Below are 26,752 nucleotides of genomic sequence, written 5' to 3'. Positions count from 1 at the left end.
CACTCACAAACACATATGTATATACACACACATATATAGATGCGTGTGTATATCTATCTCTCTCTATATATATTTGAATAAAAGAGTCACTATTGCAGATATTATGATTTCTTTTTTAAATGCAAGAGATAATTGTGAATTTCAAATTACTTTTTTGTGTGTGCCAGTAAAATAATCTTCTGAATCTGTGCATGGTATGATAAGATCCTATGTCATTACTCCAGAACACCCTGAGGTAGCATCAGAATCTGGCATACATCCCTAAAGAAACTTCTTTTGCAGTTTGGGATGTGCCACCCATGGTATAATGGGATCCCGTGCTGCGATGCAAAAGAGAGCCATATTATGGTTTCCATTACATTTAGAGTGTTAGGTGTGGTTTATGAATATGTACTAGAGTGCAGGCCTCTCTTTTCAATTGCTCTGAGTAGCAGGTAATCTCTGGTAATACTCCTTGTGGATACTAAGCAGCTTGAAGTCCCAAATGACAAAACCAGGATCCCATAATTCATTAAAGGAATTGAACAGTAAAAATAAAACTGTTCAAAGTATGCATGTAAATTTCTGTCCTACAGAGAGCTCAGACAATATCAGTTTGCCCTTACATTTCATGCAGTTATCTATCTATAAGAGTCTCAAAATGTGCTTCACTCCGTAATGAATAAAATACAGTTTTGCCTGCTAAGATATGAAATTAGCGGTCACTGAACATTAGCATTGAAAACCCACAAGTACAGCTATTCTATTTAAAGAAACACTCATCTCTATTCTTCTGTAGCTACCACCAGCTTTGGAACAGAAAAATGTTTCATTACAGCAGTATATATTGCCTTCAGAAGAAAATTGAAAGGGTTTAGTGTTATTACCCAAACAATTAGACTTACCAAATGTGACTTGTGTTATGAAATATTCACCCTACTTTCTCTAAAAATATGATGAGAACTGAAGGATATCCCTAAATATGTCAGGAGTTACGGGGGGACTTCTAAATTATTTTGAAAGTAGCTATAAACCAAAAAGATTGAATTTGTCTACAGGCAGTTCTTCTGGAACAATTTGTTTAGGAAGCTGAGAAACGTTTATCTCATGGTGTAAACTAGTCAGAACTGACCTAAGTACAATATTAAGTTGAGGGAAAAACTAAAATTCCATTATTGATAAGAAAACAACATCCAAACCTAGAAATAAAACATAAAAAGAGTAGTGATGGTCTAAATCAAGATTGTGACAAGTATTGCATGGGAAAGACCCCCTCCTGTACCTTGATTCCCCAATTCTTAGAGAAAATAAGATAACTAGTATGCTATGTATAATGAGGCCTTCTTTAGTTTATTTTGATGCTCTATATCCAGAAAATGTTTTCTAGTAAACCTATCTGTATTTAATCGTTGTTAGATATTCTATCTCTGGTGGGAGGTTTATAAATGTAAAGCTGGTTAGTGACAGTTTACCTCTCCTCTCTCAATTCTATTTTCATGTAGCAACACTTCTGCCTTTAAAACTCTGGCTACTATGACAACTCTGTACTCTTCCAGCTTTTAAATGGAAGTTTTTAGATGTCCTTTGCAACTCCATCTTTAAGATATATAATACAGAAAAAGTAACTGATGATATTTAATTGTTCAAAAATATAATTCACTTATAATGGCAAGGAAACCAATGAAAAGGTTAAAGGGTCTTTACCAATACAATAGCCATCTGCAAGTATTTTGACTCTTTAATAAGTGGGATTGGACTTAGAAGTTTTTTAGTTTGAAAATTGCAAATTATGCTTTAAAAATCTGCGCTTTAGGAAAAGTCTTAATCAGTGTGACTTAATTTTCAAAATGTTACTCTGCCATACTCTCTGAGTCATTTATGCTGTTTGTTCTTCTTTAATATTTGCTGACCATAAAGTAGCATCCTAGTTAAGTGGCAGTACCAAATCTAAAAATTAGAAGTAGGCACCACACTGCAGGACACTAAAATCTATGGCACAGTCTAGATGTCTTCATAAAGAATACTTTGTAGCAATTTACATATGTTAATTAAATTCTAGAGATCCTGAAGACAGAGAAACTAGAGTTGAAGTACATAATTAAATTTCCAGTTATGGGTAGGTTTGGGATATCTGTTATCTAGAATTTAACTATCATTAAAAAGCAACTAAAAATAAGAATTGTTTCCTAATGATTTTTAAATGTTTGTAAAAGTAATACATGAAAAAAAATTTTCTGTGTTACATTTCTAATAGACATTAGAAGTATTGCAAAACTTATGATGAAATACAGAAAGAGCTTGCAACCTCCCCTCCTCCCAACACACATACATACACACACACACACACATTTCTCATCTTTGAACATTCCTGTAAGCCTGTTTTATCTTTTTCTCCTGGGACTTATTTCCATATTTCTACGTGCTTATTTTGCAATTTTATACATTTTAACTTCTTATTTTGGAAGATGATGATTTGGCCCACTTATACTCCCTTCTCCAACTTCTCACCTGTACTTTCCCTTCTTTTTGTCTTTTCCCTTCTTTGTCTTTTCAGTATATTGACTTTAGAAACATTGACTGTATTAATATTTAGAATTTAAGTTATTATAACCTTGTAAATATTGACTGTGAGCTAAGTGTTATGCTATTATAATGGCATTACTTTTCTGGCACTATATTTGGTCTTCTTTGAATTAATAATAAATCCATTTTTCCTTTTACTTATGTTTATCTATGCCTGTCATGAATTCTTCTTGAAATCTTCAACAGAAGGTTTAAAATTCTCTAAATTCTATTTAGCTATTAAGTCTACTCTTGCTACAGCCATCCTGGAGGCGTCAGACTTCTGCCCTGTCCAACCAGGCTGGATTCTATTTAGATCTACCCCAGAAACTTCATTCTGATATTCATCTTCCCTTTCCTTTGATGCTGGATTCCCTGCTTCCTATATCCTGTATTTTTTTTTTTTTCTTGTTTAACTCCTATATTCAGAACAGTGTTTCTCTCCTGATTTCTCCTTGACTAGAGCCTAGAGCACATTCCAGACCAAACTATCTTTATTCAATCCAAAACTTAATGGATACTTCGGCTGGTTGTAGAATTCAAGTTTAAAAAAATATTTTTGCTCGAAATATTAAGGTCGCCACTTCAATATCATTTTGCTTCCATCGTTACTGTTGAGGAGTCTACTGTACTTTTGATCCCTATGCGATCATTTTCCTTTTTTTTTTCTCTTTCCAAACTTTACTTAGTACCTTCTCTTTATCCCATGGTTCTGAAATGTTTCAATACCATGCCTCATTTTGGCACTTATTTTCCTTTTACTGGTTGGACCCTTACTGAGCAATCTCAATCTAAAAACGCTCTATTCATACAAGTCAATGAAATATACTGTCCATTTTTTCTATTTCATTTCTCTGTCGAGCATAAATTCATTAATGAGATGTTAAAGCTCCCAGATCTTTCTTTTCTTGAAATATTCCTTATTTATAGCACCTTGTTCTTATTTCATGGATGTTTTAACTTATCTTGCATCTCAGGATTTTAACAATATTCTTTTTTTTTAAATAAAATTTTCTCATGATGCATTCCTCCTTTTCTTCTAAGTTCCTTTCCCTGACCTCTCGCCTGCATTGTTCTGTCTTTTACACTGGAGGCTTTCTTCAAATGACTATTTTCTTCGGGATGAAGATAGAGGTTGGGTCTGGTTATATTGATATCAGTTATTGAGTGAGAGGTAATAGTTGATGGCCTGAGTGTAGTTGAGATACCGTGGGACAAAGCTATGAGGGAAGAAATCTCAGAACCAAACCTTAGGAAATATCTGTGTGTTATTGATAACTTGTAACCTTCATTTAAGAATTTAAAACATAAGGTGTTATTAAAATCAAGGTGATTGTTAAGAGCGATTTAGTTCTTTTAAATAATATTAACTTGAAAACTTTAAAACAGCAAAATATTTCTCATTTGTTCACTTATTTAATAAATATCTTTTGAACACCTACTATGTGCCAGGCTCTGAGTGTTTAAATAGAGCTAGGGAAATGAATAGGCAGGTCCCCTGCTTTCAGTGTGACTCTCATATATCATATCAGCAATAACACGAAACTTTGCCTCTAAAGCATGGTGAGAAAGGCATTCTTTTCCCTCTGAGAATATTTGCCTATGTTTGCTTTTGCTTCACAGGATGGTTTCTTTCAGACAAAGAAAATTCTTGGCAAGAAGAGAAATTAGTGCAGCAAGGATTTATTTAATCCCAGTCAGGCAGACTGATCATTATCATCCAGTCTATATTGGAAGGGCACAGTAATTCGCATTCAATGGCTATCATAACCCCCTGCCCCTCACACATACCCATTTAGAAAAGGAGACATACTACGACTAGCCATCTCACTTTCCAGTTTAATAGACACTACTGGGTAGTGGATCCTTCTGGGTCACTGAAGTTAAGATAAGATTTACAAGCAGTGGTTAGGTCTCGTGCTTTTACTGCATAGCTTTGGTCTTAGAGGACCTAAAGGACTCTACCTATATAATTATTGCCATAATGCTACTTTTATAATGTCAAGCAAAGTTTATTTTTAAATTGTTAAGGTTGTCCTAGTAATAGCTGTCACAGCATAGCCTTTGCCAATTTTACAGCCATAGTCAATGACTGAATACAGTTGAAAGAAATTTGTTCTCTGGACACTTAATTTCCTTCACTGTAGCATGTAAGTATGAAAGTTAAGAGATATTATGCAACCACATTTCAGATTTATGGTTTTGGGGTTGAAGTGAATATTTTGATTTCTGAATATTATTGACATAACCACAAGGAGACTTGGCATTTGATTTTATTACAGTTGCATACAAAGCTGTATTTTCCACAATGCCAATTTGGAACTAAATTAACCTGGCTACTTGAGCCTGTACTTTACATAGTACCACGCTGCCAAAGAACACTGCTATCTCAAGAGAGATTAACCTTATAAGCAAACTATGCAGGCGATTCAAATCCAGTTAATCTCACAATACAAAAAATGTTAATTGCATTGGCAAAGACATTGCCTCTGATCACGCAATGGCTATGTAATTAAGGAACGGGCCATTCAGAGGGACTCTAATCTCATTGATAAACCTTCAGCAAATAGCCCTTGAGATGTCTACCCGTGTTTCAATGTGTGATCAGCCATAAGGTAACAACATAGAAAAATCAGTGACCTTATTTTGACATGCCTTAAAATGTGGTTTGCTTGTTAGTCAGTAGTTCAAGATGTTTCATGTATATTTATTGTAGTTGTCCAGAGCTTCATGGAGTACAAACTTCACGGGGCATTAATGGGTATTGAATGTGGTCAGTTATCGACTTGCTGGATGCTTCTCTTGTCATCTTACTTTCTAATCCTTCTAACTACATTATTTGCAGATGATTTTGACACAAAACAATAAACCCCAAGATAATTCCTTGTAATTTTTGTAATTTGCGTCTGAAAGGGGTGTGGTCTTGTGTTTGGCTATGGTAGCAGTAACCCCTGCAAAGGCAAAGCGTTTAAAAATACATTTCTGCCTGTATAACTTATTTAGTCTTTAATACTCATATTTTTGATTCTCAGATTTTCTGGAAATAAAGTCTAGTTAAGTAAACTGAAAATAATTCCTACCAAAAACTGTCTCTCCATCTAAATAAACGTTAAGCAAACCTACAGTTTTTAACATACTGTTTTTTTGTGGGCTGTTAAAATTACAAAGTAGAAGATGAGCTTAATATAATTAGCAGAAAACAACTGAAATAACGAATAACACAATTTAGAGATAATTGCTGCAACAGGCGCTATGGTAATTCTCAGAACAATTTTTTAAAAGTTGTGACCAAATTCCAACGAATTGGTAAATTTCAATGTTACTTTGTTGGAAGGCACAACCTCAGGTACATTCAGGTATAAAACCCTTTCTGATGTGCCATGTATATGCAAATGACTTTCTTCTGGGTTATTCTTTGCATTGTCCATTTTTTTTAATCAATTGAATTGCATTTTCCACCATAAACCAATGTTAGGCTTCCAAAAATTCTATACCACATAGTCTCCTGTGGTTATCTAGTTGCTTGGCAACTAAACTCTGCTTGAGGGCAGAAGAGAATAGACAAAGTTCCTTGCAAAGTTCTCCACCCCTACTGAGTTCATCAGAACAACCGCAGGGAACCCCATAACTTTCTTCCTTCTTGAAATTGTAAATCAGGTGCTTCCACGTGTCTCCATACAAAATAGTGGGACTTAGAACAGGTATGATAACCAAAAAAATCCTCAAGGACCCTAATGGTGTCCTCTGAACGAAGAGACAATTTTAGTTTTGTGGCAACTCTTTCAAAGTTTGCTCTTTGAATTAATTATACTCATATGTTGCAATTTTGTGACTGGTGGCATGTTAAAGGAAACATACAATAACTTTGCCTGAAGATATTCATGTGTATTTTAGTGGAACTAATCTATATACTCATGCAATTTACTTTGTAGTCAGCATCATGCCATGAAAAATTTCCATGTTAGAGAGATAGACACAGAGATAGCATTAACATCCCAACGTATGATTTTGCCACAATTTATCCTAAAATCCCCGATTTTCCAATACTGCCAGCATTGCTGCCATGATCCTATGTTGTTCTTATCTTTTGTTGCAGTTATCAATGATCGAAGTTACTGTTCTGTATTATTTGTATTGTGGAGTGTCTGCAAGTAATGACTATTTTGGTTCTTCTCCAATACTCACACTTTCCTTCTTTTTCTTACTGATTATTAATGTCAGCATGTCCATTTTGTTCCTGATTGTATTAGGCATGTCTTTAGTATATTACTTTTAAAGAATAATTTTTGCATTTAGTTTCTGATAAAATATCTTCATTATAGTTAAGAAGTTTCTTGTGATTCCTTCTTATTTAGAATTTTTTTAATCCAACAGGTTCTCTATGTCTATAGACGTAATCATATTTATTTTCTCCTCTCTATAAGTAGCCTCCTTTACCATATTAATTATGAATGCATTTGACTTCAAGTAACAGAAGGCTAACAATGGCTTAAGTGTAAGGGGTCCATTTTTTTCATATCTACCATATCTGCAATGAAAGGATTGACACAGTCACACACCATATCCATACTTTACCTGCCACTTTGTTCCAGTTTGCCAAATGGAAATTTTAGAATCTTTGTAGACTTTCCTTCCACATCTGATTGATCACCCAGTTCTGGTATCTCTTCATTCTGTTCCCTCTTCCATATCCCTAGAACCACTGTCTGTTCTAAGCTGAAATAATTTCTTACAATAACTGTTTGACCTAATTCACTGCTTCATATTCTCTTCTAATTCATTTTTCACAGATCTGCCAACACGATCATTTTCATATGCTTATTAAAAATGCTGCTGCCTTAATTAAAATCTTTCAACATCTCTCTATCACCTTTAGGGCAGAGCTCACATTCCTTGACATGGTATAGAAGGCCCATCATTGTCTCACCATTTACCAACTAACTAGTTTCATCTCTCACCACTTTTCTGATGAAACCAAGCTGCTGGCTCTTCACCAGCTACCAAGCTCGAAACCTGGCATAGGAGAAGCTGCATTAACATGTGCTGAATGAATGAGTGGATGAGGGAGAGACTTCTCTTAGCTTACTCATCCGTATGCCAAGTTTTAGGACAATTTCCCTTTTAAAATCGGAGGGAACAGGAGGGATAGCCTGACACACGATTTCTCATTCATTAGTGATATCAGCAGTGGCTTGGATCTCTTTTAATATTGGGTTACTGCAGCTTTTGGATGAGCTGGATGAATATCCCTAAGTGATAGCAAAGAAGAAATCAATCCTGCTTTCTATGCTAATGACTCATCTTTTTCTGTTAATATTCCAAACACTCGTAAGAAGATACTGATCCTATTGCCTATATACTGCCAAAAACAGTAGCTCAGTATGAACTATGCAGGCACTAAGATAGTTTGGAGCACACAGTGTCCAGTGGTCAAAGGAGAACACTAAGTAATTCTATCCAACTTGCAGATTTGTTCTGTGGTCAAAGGGGCACACTTAGCTGCTAATTGTCTCTGACCACCTAAAATCTTTTGAAGCAAACTTTTCCCTCAAGTCTATATGGATTATTTCTAGATCCTGCATTAGAAAACCTCTCCATGATAAAGTCCATGAGCCTTGTTTTACGGCTTGGGGTTTGGGGGCCCCAGTGTACAGATACTTGAGCATGTGCAGGTCTGTCTGTGTTTAAAGAAAATTTTGATCCCTACTGTCAGCTGCCCTGTGGACAGATGCAGTTGTCTTCCTTCTGAATACCAATGATGGTTGACTTTATTGCCGTAAAATATGCTTTTGTAGCTTACACATTTGTTTCATAAATATGTGTCTTTATTTAGTCAGTAAAATCATATACTTCCAGTCTATACTCAGCATATGTTATTTGATGTGATTTATTTTCCTTAAAGATTTCTTGCTAAATATGTTTCAGTTTTTGTGCCACTGTATTCATTCTTAAATTGGGTTTGAAACTAAAGTCCTAAGTGACTAAATATGGCCATATGGCCATAAATTGTGTCAACTCCCTATGGATTTCATTTTTCTTTTCCTTGACTTCTCTTCCTACTTCAATAAGTAGCAATATTGGACTTGCCTATGATTGAGAGACATGGGCTAAGAAAAATTTAAATGGTGACTTTTTCCTGTATCAGAATCAGATCATTATAAAAAAGAGGGGAAACTAGACAAGAGATTGAAGTGTTTACAGATATGTAAAACTACATTTTGTTTTATACCTCTCTTCAATAGTAAGATTCTTACGGACAGGAATTTATTTTTTCCAGGCTTTATTTAGAAGAGTGTTAGAATGCAGATTAACAGGGCTAGGTACAGATTAACAACAAAAGACTAAAGGACGGAAACACTAAAACAGAATACTAGAGAAATAAACAAACAGAAAAGTTAAGTAAATAAAAATGGGCAAGTATCTGGAACACTTAGGAGAAGATAATTAGAAGTAGCCTTAGAAAAGTATGTAGCAGTAAATAGTTTACAATAATTAATAATGATAGTGTTTTTTATTTAAGAAAAATTAGATTGACAGATTTTTAAAAAATTTAAGACACACAAAAAAATCATATATGAAGTGAAAATATTCATGGAAGTATTGGGTCCTTATCAAATGGATAGCCTTAGTGAGAAAATTTAGATAATACTCATCTTGAGAGCACAACGTTTTTAGTTTTCTCTAGCGTTCTTGATGGAATATTAATATTTCTTTCCTTTTTGATATTTTCCATTAGTTTCAACTTTCAGTTTTCCCACTCTGAGTCATTTTAATGGATTAAGATAATCATCTCTTTCCTTGTTTCTTTGGAATTCATTGTTCAGGGTTTTTTTATGACAAGTTCCACATGATTTAGTTCAGAAATTCACAGAAGAGTCAACTTAATATTTTCCAACAGATTGTATGGATTTATATGCAAACCATAGTTATTTATGTGTTCCAAAGATATTTTATCTTATACAATTACATTGGATCTGTAGGGCCTTATCAAGACATAGTTGAGCTATAAAATTAGGTACCTATGTACCAAAAATGAACCACATATTTTCTATGCTTTTTTTCTTAATGCGCTTGAAGTATGCACAACATTCATTTTATTTTACTTTTTTTTTTTTTTTCCTAAGAACGACCCGCATTTCTCAGGAGGCCAATTAACCAGGTGGTGCTGGAGGAAGAAGCTGTAGAGTTTCGTTGTCAGGTCCAAGGAGATCCTCAACCAACTGTGCGGTGGAAAAAGGATGACGCAGACTTGCCAAGAGGAAGGTAAGAGCATCATATGGATGGAAAATTGTTAGATAACCATTGAATAATTATAAAGGAAAAAGACAGCCTCCATTGTACCACCAAACACTCATATCCTGGTATGTTATTTTCACACATGATTTTTATATATGAAAGCCAGATATCTGCTGTTTTATATACTGAAGTCCTCCAGGCTTTTGATGTCACTCTTTCATTGAATTTTCACATAAATGCCTGACCCTCCACTCCATCTATTATGCCCCAATATCAAGGATTCCTAAGGCACTCTCTTCTCCTGGCCCCATCTAGGCCTGCCATTCTGTTCCTGCTGAATTTCTAATGACCCACCCATCCCCAATGCCCCCTTCAACTACTGCTCTGTTGCCATGGGTACTGGGTGTAGCAGACTGTAGGGTCTGCAATAAACAATGGATCTCATTCAATACAATAAGGAAAAGGCACATGGCTATCCACATAGGGAATTTTTCACTTAAGGACTTCCTGTCACTTTCTCACTTGCCATCTCTTCATGGAGATCTTCTCTTCCAACTCTTTTCTATTCTTATCACCTAACCCAAAACCCAATCTCTCAGCTCTCTAGGGTAAGTCCAGAAATGCTTGTCATTTTTTATAAAAATAAAACTTTTTTGTAGTCTAAATTCTCCCAGGACCTTGCCTTTTATGATCAAATAAATCATTCAAGTATTTTTTTTTTTTCTATGTAACAAGCGTATTTAACTATAAGATTTCTTTTGACTTCATCCTAGTCCTACCTTCTGAAACTACAGCCATCACACCTACTACAATCAGGGTCTGCAAAAAATTTCACATCCTGCTTTTTTGCCAATTTTCTTTCCTAAAAAAGAAATTAGGTTTCATTCAACTAACTGAAAGTAAACATGCTTTCACAGAAATCAAATTGAGTTTCTTTGTGCTTTCACTGGCACTGCTATCGATTCTTTGCTGAATTTATACATTCATTTCAGAATCTCATTTTTACATATCCCTAGGTCTCTGATACTATACTTTCTAAAGTCACATCATCAACAGCACTGGCTTCAAATGGACCAAACCTTTTTAATAGTGACAGGTTCTTTGCAATCTATAGGAAAGAGACAAGTGAAAATTTTACTTTGCTTAGCTTTTCGGCATAAATTGTAGGGAAAGTTGACTATGTTTCTTTTCTCACTTTGCTGTCAGACACCTAGTTTTAAAGCATGTTATTAGGAGAGGTTAGTGAATGTGAGCCTCCTCAAACTTTCTCAGTGGAGAAGCAGGTTGAAAAGCAAGTAGAGGTGATGGAATTGAGGTATTGGAGTCCATCTTCTGTGTATACTCAATAACTTTCCACAAATTTGAGGGCACTTCGTGTATAATTTTAAAATGTTGATGTAAGACTAAGAGATTAATTATACTGTAAAATTAGTGCAGACGAAGATTAATTTTCAATTAGTAGAAATAAAAAGCCTGTCCATAAAAAAATCTTGCATTTTGGAATAATTTCATATTTACAGAAAGTTTCAGAGATAGTACAGAGAATTCCCATATACCCTATACCTGGTTTCCCCTATTGTTAACATCTTACACAAATATGAAAGATTTGTAACTCATAATAGACAAATGCTGATACATGGTAATTAAAGTTTATATGTTATTTTGATTTCACCAGCCTTCCTTTTTCTCCAGGATCCTACCTGGGGTATTTTAGTTGGATATTATAGGATATTGCATCAAGTTGTCATGTTTTCCCAGTCTCCTCTGTTCTATGACAGGTTCTCAGTCTTTCCTTGTTTTTATGACCTTGACAAGTCTTAAGTATCCTAAGACTGTTCTGGACAGGTATCCTAAGAATGCTCCCCAAACTTGGGATTGTCTAGTGTTTTCTCATGATTCGACTGGCTTTCTGGGACTTCAGGAAGAAAGTCATGGAAAGTGCCCTTTTTGTCCCATGATTATCAGGGGTTACACGATATTCACATTACCTCCCTGGTGATCCTGATATTTTCAATCATTAAATAGGATCCTATTGACAAAAGCTGAGAAAATAGAAAGTGGTAAGGGTGTATTACATTTTGATGCGTCTATATCTTTGAATTAAGGTAAAATACAACTTAAGCCCAGTTTGATTTGTTCCCAGATTTCTCTAGGTGTTAGGTCGTTAAACCTGACAGCTTTGTTTGCCACAGTATTCTCCAAATCTTGCCGTATTCATTTGCTTCTGAGCTCAAATAATACATACAAATCAAACAACAGCCTTAAAACTGCCTATTTAGAATGGCTGATATAAAGGCCTCTAAAGACGAAGTTGAAATTTTTCGAAATCATAACTCTACCAGCTTTCCTTAAAACATATCGTAAGTTTGTCCTCTTTATTCTTCTGTTACTGGCATGATATGACTACAGTGCTTTGTGTGACCAGCTAAATATTTTTAAAGTCTCAGGCAAATGGAAATGCTGTGTAAGCTTTAAATTGTATGTTAGAAAGGCTTAAAGCAAGGATCAGTGCAATGTAGAAATTGAGGTCAGTACTTTTATCATGATAGAAGCCATGCACTTTTTCTTGAAATCTCAATCTTTAAATGGTATTTCAAAGAAGCTTATTCACTCTTAGATTTGTATGCATTAGCATAAGCTTCACATATGCATAATGAGGGGGAAGGAGACCTTTTTGCTTGGTGAGGAATAACAGTAATGACTTAACCAACCATAGCCTAAATCAACAGCATTGATTCTATTACATTATTTAGGTCTCAGACTAGGGAGATGGCCATTGTTCTTGTGTAAGCAATTGTGTGGAGTGGTGTGGAGGATGACATTTCTTTGGCTTAACATTTAATGCAATTTGAATAAGGTTTGTGTAGTGGTTCATGCTTAACACATTTATAGTAAAACTTTGTAGGGCAGCTGCATAGCCTGTAATTACTACGTAAGTAATATGTGACTGTTTTTCTTTTGGAGACAAGAAAAGCTTTTCAATTCAAGTTTAAATTTATGAAATGCTGTGATAGCTATTTAAACTTTCAACACAGAAGAAGATATCTGTGCCAACCTTTCAGTACCCAGAGATGAATTAAAGGAGTATTTTTTTCTTCACTGTGAAAAGAGTTTTTAAGTAGTACCCGTATACCTCTTTCTTTGATTTAGCCCTAAATTTCTGATCTTTCTCAGTAGCTATCGTTAATGAAATTACAACTTACCATTGGTGAGTTTTCTTAAAGACATTTTTTGATTAGATAAATATTTTGGTGAGGCTGGTAAATAGCAATCCCCAAGTCGAACAATAACCCAGATGCCCAACCAGGGAAAAGTTATTTATTTAGACATTTTCCATATAAAAAAGGGACAAAATAGGAAGGAGCCTTCATTTTATATATGCTGCTGTTAAAATGTTAATTGCTTGTGTGGCCCAACACACAGCAAGGCCAAACAAACCTAAGTGTCGCAGTTTGGAGCAGAGAAAGGTTTACTGCAGGGCCATGCAAGGAGAGGAGTGGATCATGCTCTAAAAGACCCCCAAGGTACCCTGATGGGTTTTGGCAAAGCATTTTTAAAAGCCAGGTGAGGGAGGGGGTCGCAGGGTATGTGATCAGCTCATGCACAGTTCTCTGAATGGCTGATGGTGAGGTAACAGGTCGATGTCACAGGGATTAACAATATCAGTCTTCGGCTCCTGGAGGCCTGGGCCTACGTGCTCATGGCCATCAAGTAGTTAACATCTTTCAGTTGGTGGGGGGGCTTTCACATCTCTGAAACAGCTCAGGAAATGTGCATCAGGTACTGTTATCTAGGTACTTCAGAGAGGAGCTAAAGCAGAGGATATGGGGGAGAGCTTGTCATGGGAAGGCCCCATAGGATTTGCAGAAACATCTTACAATACTACTATTTCACAATTGACGATTTCAGGAAGAGAAAGGTCACTTGCCTTTTTTGTGATCGTGCCAGGTATCAATATCTTTTTCTCCAGAGAGTCTCAATACGTATGTGCTCAAATAAATGCACAACGACTCATTTATTAGGGATAAGAATTTTACACACCACTGTGAAAATAAAGTGGGTAGGGGGAACGAAATGATGAGATAAGGGAAAGACATTTTGTAGATCATAATGATTATGTGTTTTAATAAAACTGTTTTTTCAAGTCATAATTGAAATTGTAGAAAAAACACTTTAAGGTTTACCTGTGTTTATTAAGTGCCTATTGTATTTATTAAGTGCCATTGATAGTCTGTGAAAAAGAAGTCACTTTAAGCAAGGTAAGTATGCTGTTATTATTTTTTATTTTATGTTGATCAAATTGAGTGATGTAGGAAAGTATTCACATACTGAATACATTAATGAAAGTTAAAACTGAAGTAATTCTAGTGTCTTGCTTGGGTGCTACATGTTTTTTTCTCAGGCAAACCTAGAGCTTTTTGCTAATTAGTACTTATCACAAAGTGTTTCATGTGATAGAAATTGCCAGTATTTATAATAACTGAGGCAATGTTCCATCATAGCATATTGTATATTTTGTCATGAAAAAAGTATATATATGCTGAAGCTTTATGAAAAATAGCATGTGCTAATACAAAAGAAACAGAATACTAATCATTTACAACCAAAGACATAACAATAAAATTGAAATTTACCAATGCTACAATATTCTGTTCAATTTAATATTTGTGAGAATAAAAATATCTCTTCTCAGAATCTGGGTAAGAAGTAGTATGATTAATTCAACTATGTGTTCTTATCTGGGTTTGTCTGTACAGTTTGTATTTCAGATAATTATTAGCAATCTTTTAAAGGACTATAAACAGGAAATTTAACATCTTGCATCAATCATATATCAGTATACCACCACTAGTGAGTTCCAAGATATTTTTTATTTCATTTTTATTTATTTTCTAAACTAACTCTAAAGTGGCACTAACTTTCTCAATAAGGATCTAGAGTAGAGAAATGAATGTTCATAATAGCTTGTCACAGAAAAAAAGAAATAAAATATGTCATTTACATTCTTACGTATGCCTGCGAATTCTAAATGCAGTTGATGGCTTTCACATAGTGGATATAATTCATGAATATTTCATAAAAATAGACAAGGGACTAGAGTAAAAGAGTTTCAAGATATATAGTGCAAAATTCTATCAATTTTCCTGAACCAACTGACAAATTCCTTTTTCTAAAGGGCAAATCTATTTTAAGAGAGACTTTTTAGAGTTCTTAGTTCCATGAAATGTGAGATTCACATAAATACATGATTCCTTAAGAAAAGGAATGAATAGGACCACTTACAAGTCCCCTTTTTGTGGCGTTTTTACACTAAGTGGCTCTTTTCGCTTAGCCCTGGAAAATGTTCTTATATTAATTGTTTGGGAGCTCCATTGTTTAGAGCATGTGCTTCTGGGATGCAGAGACACTGAACAGGTGCTAAGCTACCCTGCTGAGGAGATCAGCCTTCTTCACATACAGTGTGTGTTTCAAGGACATGTGGTAATTTGGGCTCATGATAAATAACCATGTTGATAAGGTTGGCTGGTCAAGATTGGTCAATTAAAGTGGTTTTCAAAAAAGAAGGAATAAAACCTGAGAGCATGAGAAAAGCAATGTATATAAATATTGTATGTGGCATTTGAAACAATAGACTGGTCCCTAAGATTTAGAAATATAAGGAGAAGCGTAAATGAAAATTCTATGATTTTTCAGCTATACAGATGTCTTAGCCATTTCTGCTTGAAAAAATAATTAGAACTGCCTGGACCATTATTGTGGGATCTTTTAATAGAGCAACCAATAACAAAGAATATTTAGGTCATTGTCAGGGATGTTGGATTTTAGCCTTGTTCTGACACTGTTTGATCATTTATCCCTTTAGTTATACTCGCATGTTCTGGAAATGATGTTCAACAGATTTCTCTACCACTAACTAGGAGTGTGACCTTGAAGAAGCTATTTAAACTCTTTGTGTTTTACATCCTGAAGATATGGACCAGCAATGCATTGAGACTAATGATTAACTTATACTTTGACTCATTTGTACAGGGTGAATAATTATGCCATCCATTCTAATTCAAAGGGTTATTAAAATGATATAACTTATTCAGAGTACTGTAAACACTGTACAGTGGGTGTACATAACAGGTGCCTCAGTTTTATAAATCCTACTGATTGGTGGTATTTATTAGTTATATAGATAACTACAAAGAAAACATAGTTAATGCTAAAAAATACAGAGTATATGATTTTCATGAAATAATCACAATTCTCCTCTCTCTGGCCAATTGATTTCCAAAGAAACACATAAAATATTATTGATTGAAGAGTTATCACTTTTTCTTTTAAATCATATAGGTTTATTTATAAATTTTTCCAGCCCGTTTGCCAAGCCTAAAAGTTGTCACCCTCTTCTCTACCTCTGGGAGATTGAACATGGTCCAGATATTATATTCTAACCCCAGTGCAATCAGTTATCTGGGTTGGGAACTTCAAATTTCACACATTACCTGTATCCTTTGTCCACTGGTAATAAGAAAACCACCATCTTTCATAATCTTTGTAAGAAGATTATGTAATGATTAAAGCAAGTATTATTGGAGGACTTACTATTTGCCATGCATTCTTCTAAATGATTTTTGCGTATATTAATTTCATTATTTTAAAGCTTAGTGTTCCAGAAAAATATTACTCCCATTTGAAGTATGTGGAAATAGCTTAAAGAAGTTGTTTCCAAAGACACACATTAATATGTGTTAGGGCCAGGACCTGACTTAGTATCTGTCCAACATGAAACCTGTATTTTAAACTAATGGGCTCTGTAATTATGTGATTATGAATTGTTTATGGAATTGAGCCCCTTACAAATTTTACATTTTAGATAAAATTTTAAATAATTGGTTAGAAACACTATATTATGAGCAACTTTATAGGAATACTGTATAGCATTACTATTGAGGGTAGCTTTTAGACCAATTGCATAAACCTCACATAAAATGTCCCAGTGTTTTGAGAATCTAAACTTGGACCAGGTCAAGCTTCCCTCCTTGGAAGCTGAAAATATAGATTTTTGTTTATAAACAGAATTAATTAGCAATTTTCAGAGGGATGCCGAAATGGTATTTTTTCTGTGTTTTCATCAAATAGGTGCTAATAGTTGCTGTTAACACAAAACTAATTGCTACCTAGGGTGGGGGGTGCAAGTTGCCTCGTCCTGTGACCACACTGGCCCATCTGTTGAGAATCTCTGCTAAGGAACAATACAGGAACTGGCATGCAATTTGGGTTCTGGCCAGTGGTCAACTAACAAGCTGGGACCACTTGGACTAAGAAATGCCTTGAAGTCAGAGATGCTCTGCTGTCCATAAACTGGCAGCTCTTGTGTTGTGTGAGGGCAGAGCCAAGACCAGGTGCCAGTTTGCAAAGCAAAGGATCTGTCTGAGTGCCGCCTGTCACTGGCATGTGAGTGTCGTCCCACCAGGAGCCACAGCAGGTGTGCTTTGTCCATCAAAGTGTGGCATATTAGAGCATTCAGCTAGGCTAAGTTCGGGACCAGGGCAACATTTTACCTTAGCCCAAACAGGAGGACAGACCAAAGGCTTACCAGGACATGAGATAGTTGTCACATCACACCGTATCCCAACGGTGGATATACTGGATGTTTATCATCAGAGACGCTCTTTCTCATACCTGGGTTCTTGCCTTAACTAAATAAAGGGAAGAGTTATGTAATTGACTGTATCAACACAAATCCTTGCCTTTATAAGACAATTTGTGGTTACAATCACTTAGATGAATTAATTACTCCACAGGCTTTTCAAATTAAGATACAGTTCTGATTGTTTGTTTATATTTTTCTGTTGTTATTCTTAATAAATTGAATCGTAATGTGGAGCTGCAAGGTTAACTAGAATTTAGGAGATCAACATTCTTATCCCAGCCCATCATGACGCATCATGTTATTTTAAACAATTTATGTTACATGTCTGAGTACCACAGTCCACATCCGCAAAATGTGTAAGTTGCCTTGGATGGTTTCTGCAGTACCTTTAAATTCCAAAATGGTATGAATCTATGAATGGCAACAATGCAAAACGATTTATAAAGTATAATACATTTTTAGAGGAAAAAATCCCTGAGATTTGAAATGAATGAGCCTAAATAGGAATATTAAAATTACTCATATAACCATTGCCAATGGTATCTACTTTTTACGTTTTGCGTATATCTTCTCAGCTTTCTATGTGTAAATGGGCTTTTTTTAAATTCAAAATTGTTTTTGACCCTGAATGCTTATCTAAAATGTCTATTTAAAAATTTTACTTAAAAAGTTTATTAGACTTTATTTAAAAAGTCTAGTACTGAATCAAAAGAGTTGTTTTTAATTGCATTTTCCTTTCCCATAAATATAATATTAATACATTATATTTACACAGTGCTTACTCTATATCAGACCTACTTTAGGCATTTTACATTAATACACATCCTTAGGACTTGATGTAAATACTATAATTATTCCAATGTTACAAATGGGAAAAATGAGGTATAATGAGGTTAAGTGTGACCAAGTCACTTAGTAAGGGGTCTAGGATTTCTGGCTCCAAAGTCCACACTCTTGACCACTACTTTGAGGTACTGGATGGGAACAACTTTTTTCCATTTTCCATTTGGGATTGAAGATTAGGAAAATACAGCTTAGTAAACGCCTGGAGCATTTAGAAGTGTCACTTTCATCAGAAAGTCACAAAATATATCTGTGTGGTAAAGTACGTAATAAAGATTTTATAATCTTCATTATAATGGTACTTATAAGCAATAAATAAATCCATTATATCATATCAAATAAATTTTCATCTTTAAAAAAATTATTTTACACTGCCCATTGAAATAGAATTTATAGCTAACTTTATTCTCACAGAACATTTTAGCTTAATATATCTGTGTTCGTCACAACAGTGTATCTGGAAAAGAAAAAAAGTCACAAGAAACACATTAGAACCTAAAGAAATGTTTGCCAAGTGAATTAAATAGCATGAGTAAAGGATAAATACTAGAACTATGAACTCCTCCAGGGCATGATACTTTAACTCATCTTTTCATTCTCAGGGCGCTTTTGAATTTACTAAAAGAGTATTTTTTAAATATTTTCATGATAATATTTTATTATCAACAGTTCCATGGATGGGTATAAACTGGAAGGCAGGACTGTGTTCCAGACTTTATATTTTCTAACAAACATATATATTTTTTTTATTTCTTATAATAGTCCCTTTGGGAAAGTTGCTGCTTGACCCACATATTCACATCAACTGGTATGAATAGAAAGACAAAGGGAAAAAAAAAACAAATAATAACTTGAGACCCAGTATTACAATGACGATGTGAATGAGGATTATATCTTTGTTAGTGCGTGAAAAAGATACAATTGCCATAGATAAAAGATAAGAGAATGCTTCCAAAGCACACTAAGAATATACTCCACCACAATTCTTAGTGAAATCTATTTTAGTTGGTACACAGTATTAACTCATTGGAGCTTCATTCTATAAGACCATATTTAGACAGGGAGATTTGTGATTGGGGCACAGTGAACCTTTGCCAATAAATACAAGTACTAGAAGTTTCTTCTGAGAAGGTGATTGATCAATCATGTAGCTCTGTGGAATAGCCTTAAGGAGTTCTCTGGTTGCCTAGTGGTTAGGGTTCAGCTCTGTCAGTGCCGTGGCCCAGGTTCGATCCCTGGTCGGGAACTGAGATCCTGTAAGCAGCGCAGTGTGTCCAAAATATAAAATTTTATAAAAATTAAAAACCAAAGATCTATGTAATAACCTTGTGACAAAATCTCAGTGCAGAAATTTTGGTAGCTATTCTTATGAGCATAACTGTCACAATTGCAAAGGTTATTATAATATCTTTCAACTCATTTCATCGACTATATAGGCATTTGGCACTTTTATAAAGAATACCTGGTTGAATATTCTGTGTCATTGCAATTCATACAACATATGGCACTTGTTATAAAAAAATGTTCAGTGAAAACTATAAATGACCATAGTCCATTCATTGACTCACATTTTCTAATAGTTTTGTCCAAATATTTACAGCACATAGAGCAGAAACAAAAAAGTCAATCAAGACTTTTACCTTTATTTGAGATTTCATAAAGAGACTGAAAGAAAATATTTTGAACATAATTTATAGTAAGATATCATTATCTCAAAGTAATAATGAAAATCTTCAATGTAGACTAATAAAATATTATTTATATTTCATGAATTATTTCAAAAGTAACCACAGACATCAATCAAACATTTCTATGTGTTGATATCCCAGCATATTAAAAAAAAATGAGTTTGCTCTCAAGAGTTTGAGAAGGAAAGTAAGACTTTTAGAAGAAAGTATGAGATATAAAAACATTAATTATTAAATAAGGAAAATTATATACAGACTGTGATGTACAAGACTCTTTAGGGTTTCAGAAAATAAAAGCTTCTCTATTCCCATGTGACACTAGAAACGGGTCTGAAAGGAAGAATAGAATTTCTATAAGTGGAAAGAAGACTATTCTAAGAGATGGAAGCAGGATGAAAAAGCTCTGGTGGTGGAAAGTGTAGGCCAACAATTTGTGGTTCAGTTTCCCTGGAGCGTAGTGGAGTGGCACTTAAGGCCAGCAAGGTTAGTTGAGGCTTTATTATGAAAGCCTCTAATCCCAAGTGAAGTGTTTATACTGAACACACTGTGAAATGGGGAATTCACTAAACACATTGAATAGAAATATATTCTTGTTTCTACGTTTAGAAAATTGATTCTTACATTTATATGTAGTGTAGCTTGGAGCAGAGAAAGTTTGGAGGTAGGCATACCTGGTAGGAAGTTGTTTAAAAACTAGTTAGTGGATTACATTGGAGTATTTCCTGTGAATATACCAACACGGATATTAATGCAAGTGGCAATACAAAGAAAAATGTGTTGTTTTTTTTAAATTAGTCATTGATTCTGTGTCAGGGTTCATGGGAAAAGAGGGATTAAAAGTAATACTGAAGTTTATTCTGAGGTTGGGTGCCTGGATGAATGATATTGTCCTTAATAAATAGAGAAGTCAAAAGATTTGTTTAACCTAAATCATTTTTAATCATATAATAATACCATATGTAACTGAATTCAAGTTAGAATTATTTGTGAGATACAAGATATTTTTTTCTCTGAGTTAAGCGGAAAAAAGATTGCCAAATCAACTATGATATGCCATCTCTGATAGATGATTTCTAATTTCAGAGATTTAAAATATGAAAAATGTGTATCTTAAAATTGATTAACTATGGGAGTAAAAGCTAATGTTTACAGATGTTTTACATGCAAGTAGCTCATTTAATCAATCGTCACAATTGCCTCATGAAGTAAGTATTTTTATACTATCTTTATTTTACAGTTGAAGGATCTGAGAAGCAAATTTCACTGGCAGACAGAGATTTAAATCGAAGCACTTTAGCCCTAAAGTATCCTCTCTTAACTACTACACTAAAATAATTTGTTTCAAAGAAAATTATATTAAGATAATAACAAAAACTATAATTTTTTGAGGGCCCACGGGCTTCACGTTAGGCTGTTTCACATTTTATAATTAATCTTTCCAACAGCCTTGAAGTATGAATCCCCTCTTTTAACAAAGGAAGAAACTGAGGCTTAGAGCAAATGAACTACGCGCTCAAGATCACAGGACCTGTGGGTGGCAGAGCTGGAGTCCACACCCAGGTCTCTCTGACATCATTATTGTAATTGTTTCTTTTTCTCCCAGACTCCCCAACTCCGTTTGCCGTATTTATCTTGATCTCAAATATCCAGTCCTACGTCTAACATGTGGGGCTCACCAAATACACATTCAGTACGGTATAGTAGCTCTCAATTGGGGCCAATTATGCTTCTCCCTTTCCTAGAGGGACATTTGGCAATGTCTGAAGGCATTTTTGATTGCTACACTTGGGGGATTAGGTGCTACTGTCGTCTAGTACGGAGAGGCTAAGAATGCCACTAAACATCCTGTTAACTGTGCACAGGACAACTCCCACGGCAAAGAATAATCTGCCCGAAACGTCAATAGTGCTGAGGTTGAGAAACCCGATTTAGTGGAAACAATGAATCTGGGCTTTGCTCACCCGAATGCTATTTTATTTGATTTTTATTTTTGTTTTTAATGTTAGGACAAAAATAATAGAATATAGTTCAAAGAAATAGATTTCAAAGATAATAGTCTTTTCTTATTGCCTTAACTATGAAGGTTATACCAGTGAGATGGACAAATAATACCATGAATGGACTTGACATAAACACGTCATCATTTAACACAAGAAGAAGACCCTTTGGTTCACTAGTGACTTGAAGTGAATGTATATTTTTGCATATTTTCTAGAATATATGAGGCAGGGAATTTTTCTTTTCATTTCTTGTTCATGAAATTGTTGCTGAATTGATCAAACTAGTTGAGTAGCTTAATTAGAGGTCTGAGCCTTCATTTTCAAATAGACCTACCAACCCACAAGTTCTGTGACACATTTAATAAGTGCTCCTACGTCATGTTGAATTTCTAAATTACTCCATAAGCATATTTCACAAGGAAGTTTCTATGGGCAGAAGGCAAGAAAAGAAAGCCTTTTGAACCTTCCATAGAACCGCCTAGAATGAACATCTCTCTGAGGACACAGAAGCCTACCCTGCCCCTAGCGCTCACTTTGAACACCTATGAAGGGGAATTCCTGGAGTTTGTCCATCAAATACTGCAAAGCCACTAAGTATGTGGCAAATTTAAAAATCCATTTTATCCCAAACTTGCAGTCCCTTATTGCACAGATTTCATTCCCAACTCAGAAGAGTGCAAGAAGAATGGGAGCTGCTAATCAAAAAGTCTGGTCTGAGCTGTGAGTTCTGTGGACTCTTGTGAATTTAATCTCTAAAGTCCTTTTCTAAAAGAACTTAAAGTTAAGATTAATTTCTAACCAAACACAAAACTGTGAGATATATCCACTTTTCCAAATCTGATATTGCAATTTCTAGTCCTATTGTAAAACCAAATTGTCTTAAATGCACTTATGCCAATAAAATAATTATTTCTAAATTGGAGGATAATTTAACCTGCTTCAGCACTTAATTTGTTCCAACATTATCTCCTTAATTGTGATATATTTGCACTTCTTACCCTAAATTTTTCTGTTCTAATTAGTTAAAATAATAACTGCAATATTTTAAAAAGTATTTAAAAGTAATACATTTAAGGAGTTGCAGATATTATTTGAATAATCTGCTAAAAGTTAGTGAAAACATTACCACAAAATGGTTGCATATTAAGGACAGTTGTGGAAATAATTAAACATTCCTTTCTGTTATTATGAGCCAAAGGAAAATCCCAATATCTCTAGGATGGTTTGAACTTGATTTCATATGAGTGTGGAAGGAAGAGTACATGATTTTATAAGATATATATATATTATATATACATACACACACAATTATGTCAATACATAATTGAGGTTTTCCTAGGCAAATGCAACAGAAAGGCACTGGGACAAGAAAAGTGAGGATACTGGCAGGTATCTTATGGGCCATGGAATCTAAGCGGGGTAGACAAGTAAGTGTTGATGCAAAGGAGTGATAGAAATGGAAGAAGAGATTCAGTTTGTAAACTGATTAAAAGAGTAGGAACCATGCAAAGTTATGGCAGGATCAGATATTTGAACTTCAGATTTCAAAGATATTTGAACTTCAGATTTCAAAGATGAAGAGGTTCAGTTTGTAAACTAATTAAGAGAGTAGGAACCATCCAAGGTTGTGGCAGGATCAGATATTTGAACTTCAGATTTCAAAGTTGGATCCATTCCAGATGAAGAAAAGTTCCAGGATCTTGCTATGAGACAACGGCAAAGGGAGATGGAGACAATATCTCTGAAGGAGGAGATGTTGGAGTAGTGAGAGGCAGCTACGGAAAATCTCACATAACATCTATTGGGCATTTACCATATGCTAGGTTCAGGTCTCAACACTCTAAATGTATTAACTCATTTAATCCTTACAACATCCCTGTGAAGTAGGTCCTTATTAAATACCATCTTGGTCAAATGGAAAGAAATTCTAAAGCTTCCATTTGAAAACTGGATAGCATAATTACTATTCAATGGGATAGGACTTTTTGGTTTTGCTTCTAAAACTTTGCTTGGTTTGTTTTGAGGCTATGTAATTCTTTCCAAAAATATTTATTGAGTAACTGCTCCATGTCAGGCTCTGGGTATTATTTGGAATATCTGGGAAGGTGTTCTCACTTTCACTCTTTCTCCACCCTTACACAAACCCACAGGGAAGAGCCAGATTTCTATTAATGCATGGAGGTGAAGGTGAAAATCTGAGAGAGATAGAGGATCAAGAAGTTTTACAAATCAGTGAACAGGTAGTTCAGATGGCACAGTGAAAAATTTTGTGAAGATGACGACAAAAAAATTGTCCGAGGTTATATCAGAGGAGATAAAACTCACTGCAGAGGTGGTGAAAATGAGAGAATAAGATAACAGGAGAAGACGGAAACTTGGATGGTGACCAAGGTACCAGGCTATAAACTTCACAGTTGTCCACAGATTTGCCAAGGGAGTTAACTCTTGGAGTCTCCGCTGTCTGTCATAGGTGTAGAAGATGGGAGAGACAGGGGGTACTCAAAAAACAGCCATAGCCTCAGTGATTAAAACTTGGAGGTACTTTTAGTTGGGATGAGCAGGGTGCTTTGGCCTTTCTGGAGGGACTCGGCTGTAGTTTGGTTTGATTGCCCAGTCTCCAGAGAGGGACTCTGTTTTCACGATGGTCGATGTCTGGGATTCCCTGGCAGTCATTTTGAGGCCTTGTCTTTTGGGCCTATTATCCTGTGATTTGAAATATGCCCTGTGTTAATTAACTATTGTTATATTCTTGTGGGTATTTTAGTTATCTTTTTTGTTTGCTTGCTTTCTCTTAGCTTTTTAGTTGGAAAACTCCTTGCTCTCTCAGCTGTGCTAAAGAGAGACTAGAAGAGGGGTTTTCCATTGATGGGTCAAGCTTACAAGGGTAGAGCCACCTGTGATTAGGATGAAGATAACGAGGATAGCGTTTACGGGAAGCCTAAAAAGGATAAAATATTGTTTGGTTAATTAAGACAGAGTCAAGAATGCCATCATATTTCAAGTTTCATTTTGGCTTTCCGTATAAGCTTCCAGAATAGAACAGCAAGTTCCCTTTGGGGACCACTTTTCTCTTACTATTTCCCTATAAGTCTAATCTCCCAAGATTTTTGTTCCCAATGAATGTTATGTTAATTTTAATTTTTAAATGATATCTGTTCTTCATACTGCTCTTAAGTGCCCTGCAGGTTTTAGTTGATTGGTGTGTCTCTAATTATTAGTGAATGATTCCATGAGATTAATAAGTGATTTTTTTAATCTTAAAAATTCTTCTGTTGAAAACAAAGCAATACTTTGTAACATTTTCATGTAAAAGCTCCATAGTTGAATTTTCACTGAATCTGGAACTACGGAATGCCTATTATTGCAGACATTCCTTAATTTTCTGAAAGAATCTAAAAGGTGTAAGGTGATCTTCAGCTATTTTGATTGAGTGCAAGTATTTTGAAAACTGAAAACAAACTTTTCAAGTCTCCCTAAAAGGAAAGAAACATTTACTTGTGTAGATATTAAATATTTCCTGGTCCAATTCATAGTTTTTACGATTGGCCAGCTTAATGATTAATAAAGCAGATACATAATAAAATTTTAGGTGCTAATTCAAAACACTCATTCTAGAATTGGAGCCAGACATCCTATAATAAGAAGTAGTAGGTAATTTCAAAACTAAAAATGCTGAGAAGATAAATTTCATTCCACAAAAAACAAAGGTGCTTTTGAGATGAGAACGGTCTTTCAGGAAGTTTTATTAGTGTAGAGACGTCACACAAGTCAAACAAGGCAATGAGATGCAGGGACTTAAACTGAACATGGTAAAATTCCAATTTGTAATAGAAAATGTAGAGTATTTTCTTTTGTCTTTTCTCCTCTCAACTTCTATAATTTGGGAGATTTGGACGGGGTGGTCCCTAAGTTATCTTAGTTATATTCATAAAAGCCAGAAAATCATGAGAAGTTCCTACCCTAGAAGCTTAAGGTACATTGGGGATTGCAAGGTATGAGAAATGTATAAAATGTGGTTATGTTATTAAACTTGGCCAGTTTTCAAAAATCTTGTTTGGTATTTTCAAAGTGAACTTAGATTTATAGGAACTCTTCCCCCTAGCTGTGAGAGGTTTCTTTAGCAGGAAGAAATAAAATAGATTATCTCACTTAAATTTGGAAGTGATTTTAGCATATAGTATTCTGTTTCTTAAAATATCAGTAATATTTTCTCTTTTGACACACTTTTAAGATTATTTAAGATCACATACAAACAGAACCTTGCATACAAACTGTTGTTTTAAGTATTAAAAGAAATGTATTTTGTTTTGTTTATTATTTAGCTGAACAGATGGTAATGGTTTGACACAATTTAGTTCCCTTTTTCTCTCTCTCTTTTTTTTCTTTTTTCCTTTGGGAAAAAAACAACACAAAAACCAGAGCTTCTTTTCCCACTTTGTCACAGCTGGTTACCAATCAATCTCAATTCACGGTACAGTGATGATAGCACATGTTGTCCAGGGGCCAAATCTGATTGGGTTGCATTTTTCAGCAGTGTTTCATATCAGAAAAAAAAAAAAAAAAAAAAGGTATCTTTACAGTGGGGACTGTCAGCACATGATTGTACAACTGTCATTAATCAAACCTGGCAACAATGACTGCATTTATACAAGTCTGAGACTGGCAGATTTCACAATCAAAATCACCCAATTTCTGTTAGGATTTCTTCACCAGTAATGTTTTTTCATCTGTTTCTTTTTTTTTCTTATTTTTAATTAAAGTCAGACAATACCTCCTACATGTTGATCACATATAATATCATA

General features: G+C 34.8%; 1 protein-coding gene across 7 annotated transcripts in view; it reads left to right on the top strand.

The window, feature by feature from the left end:
* ROBO2 (roundabout guidance receptor 2) overlaps nt 1–26,752 on the top strand; it is a 594,883-nt gene that overhangs the window by 434,363 nt on the left and 133,768 nt on the right. For all 7 annotated transcript variants that reach the window (XM_032630901.1, XM_032630900.1, XM_032630902.1 and 4 more), the window contains exon 5: nt 9,666–9,804. In XM_032630901.1, coding sequence (XP_032486792.1) covers nt 9,666–9,804 — 139 coding nt within the window. The remainder of the gene's footprint in view (nt 1–9,665; nt 9,805–26,752) is intronic.

This window comes from Phocoena sinus, chromosome 4, assembly GCF_008692025.1.
Source record: "Phocoena sinus isolate mPhoSin1 chromosome 4, mPhoSin1.pri, whole genome shotgun sequence".
Taxonomy (NCBI): domain Eukaryota; kingdom Metazoa; phylum Chordata; class Mammalia; order Artiodactyla; family Phocoenidae; genus Phocoena; species Phocoena sinus.
The sequence above is the reverse complement of the archived record's forward strand: the minus strand, read 5'-3'. Positions and strand labels throughout refer to the sequence as shown.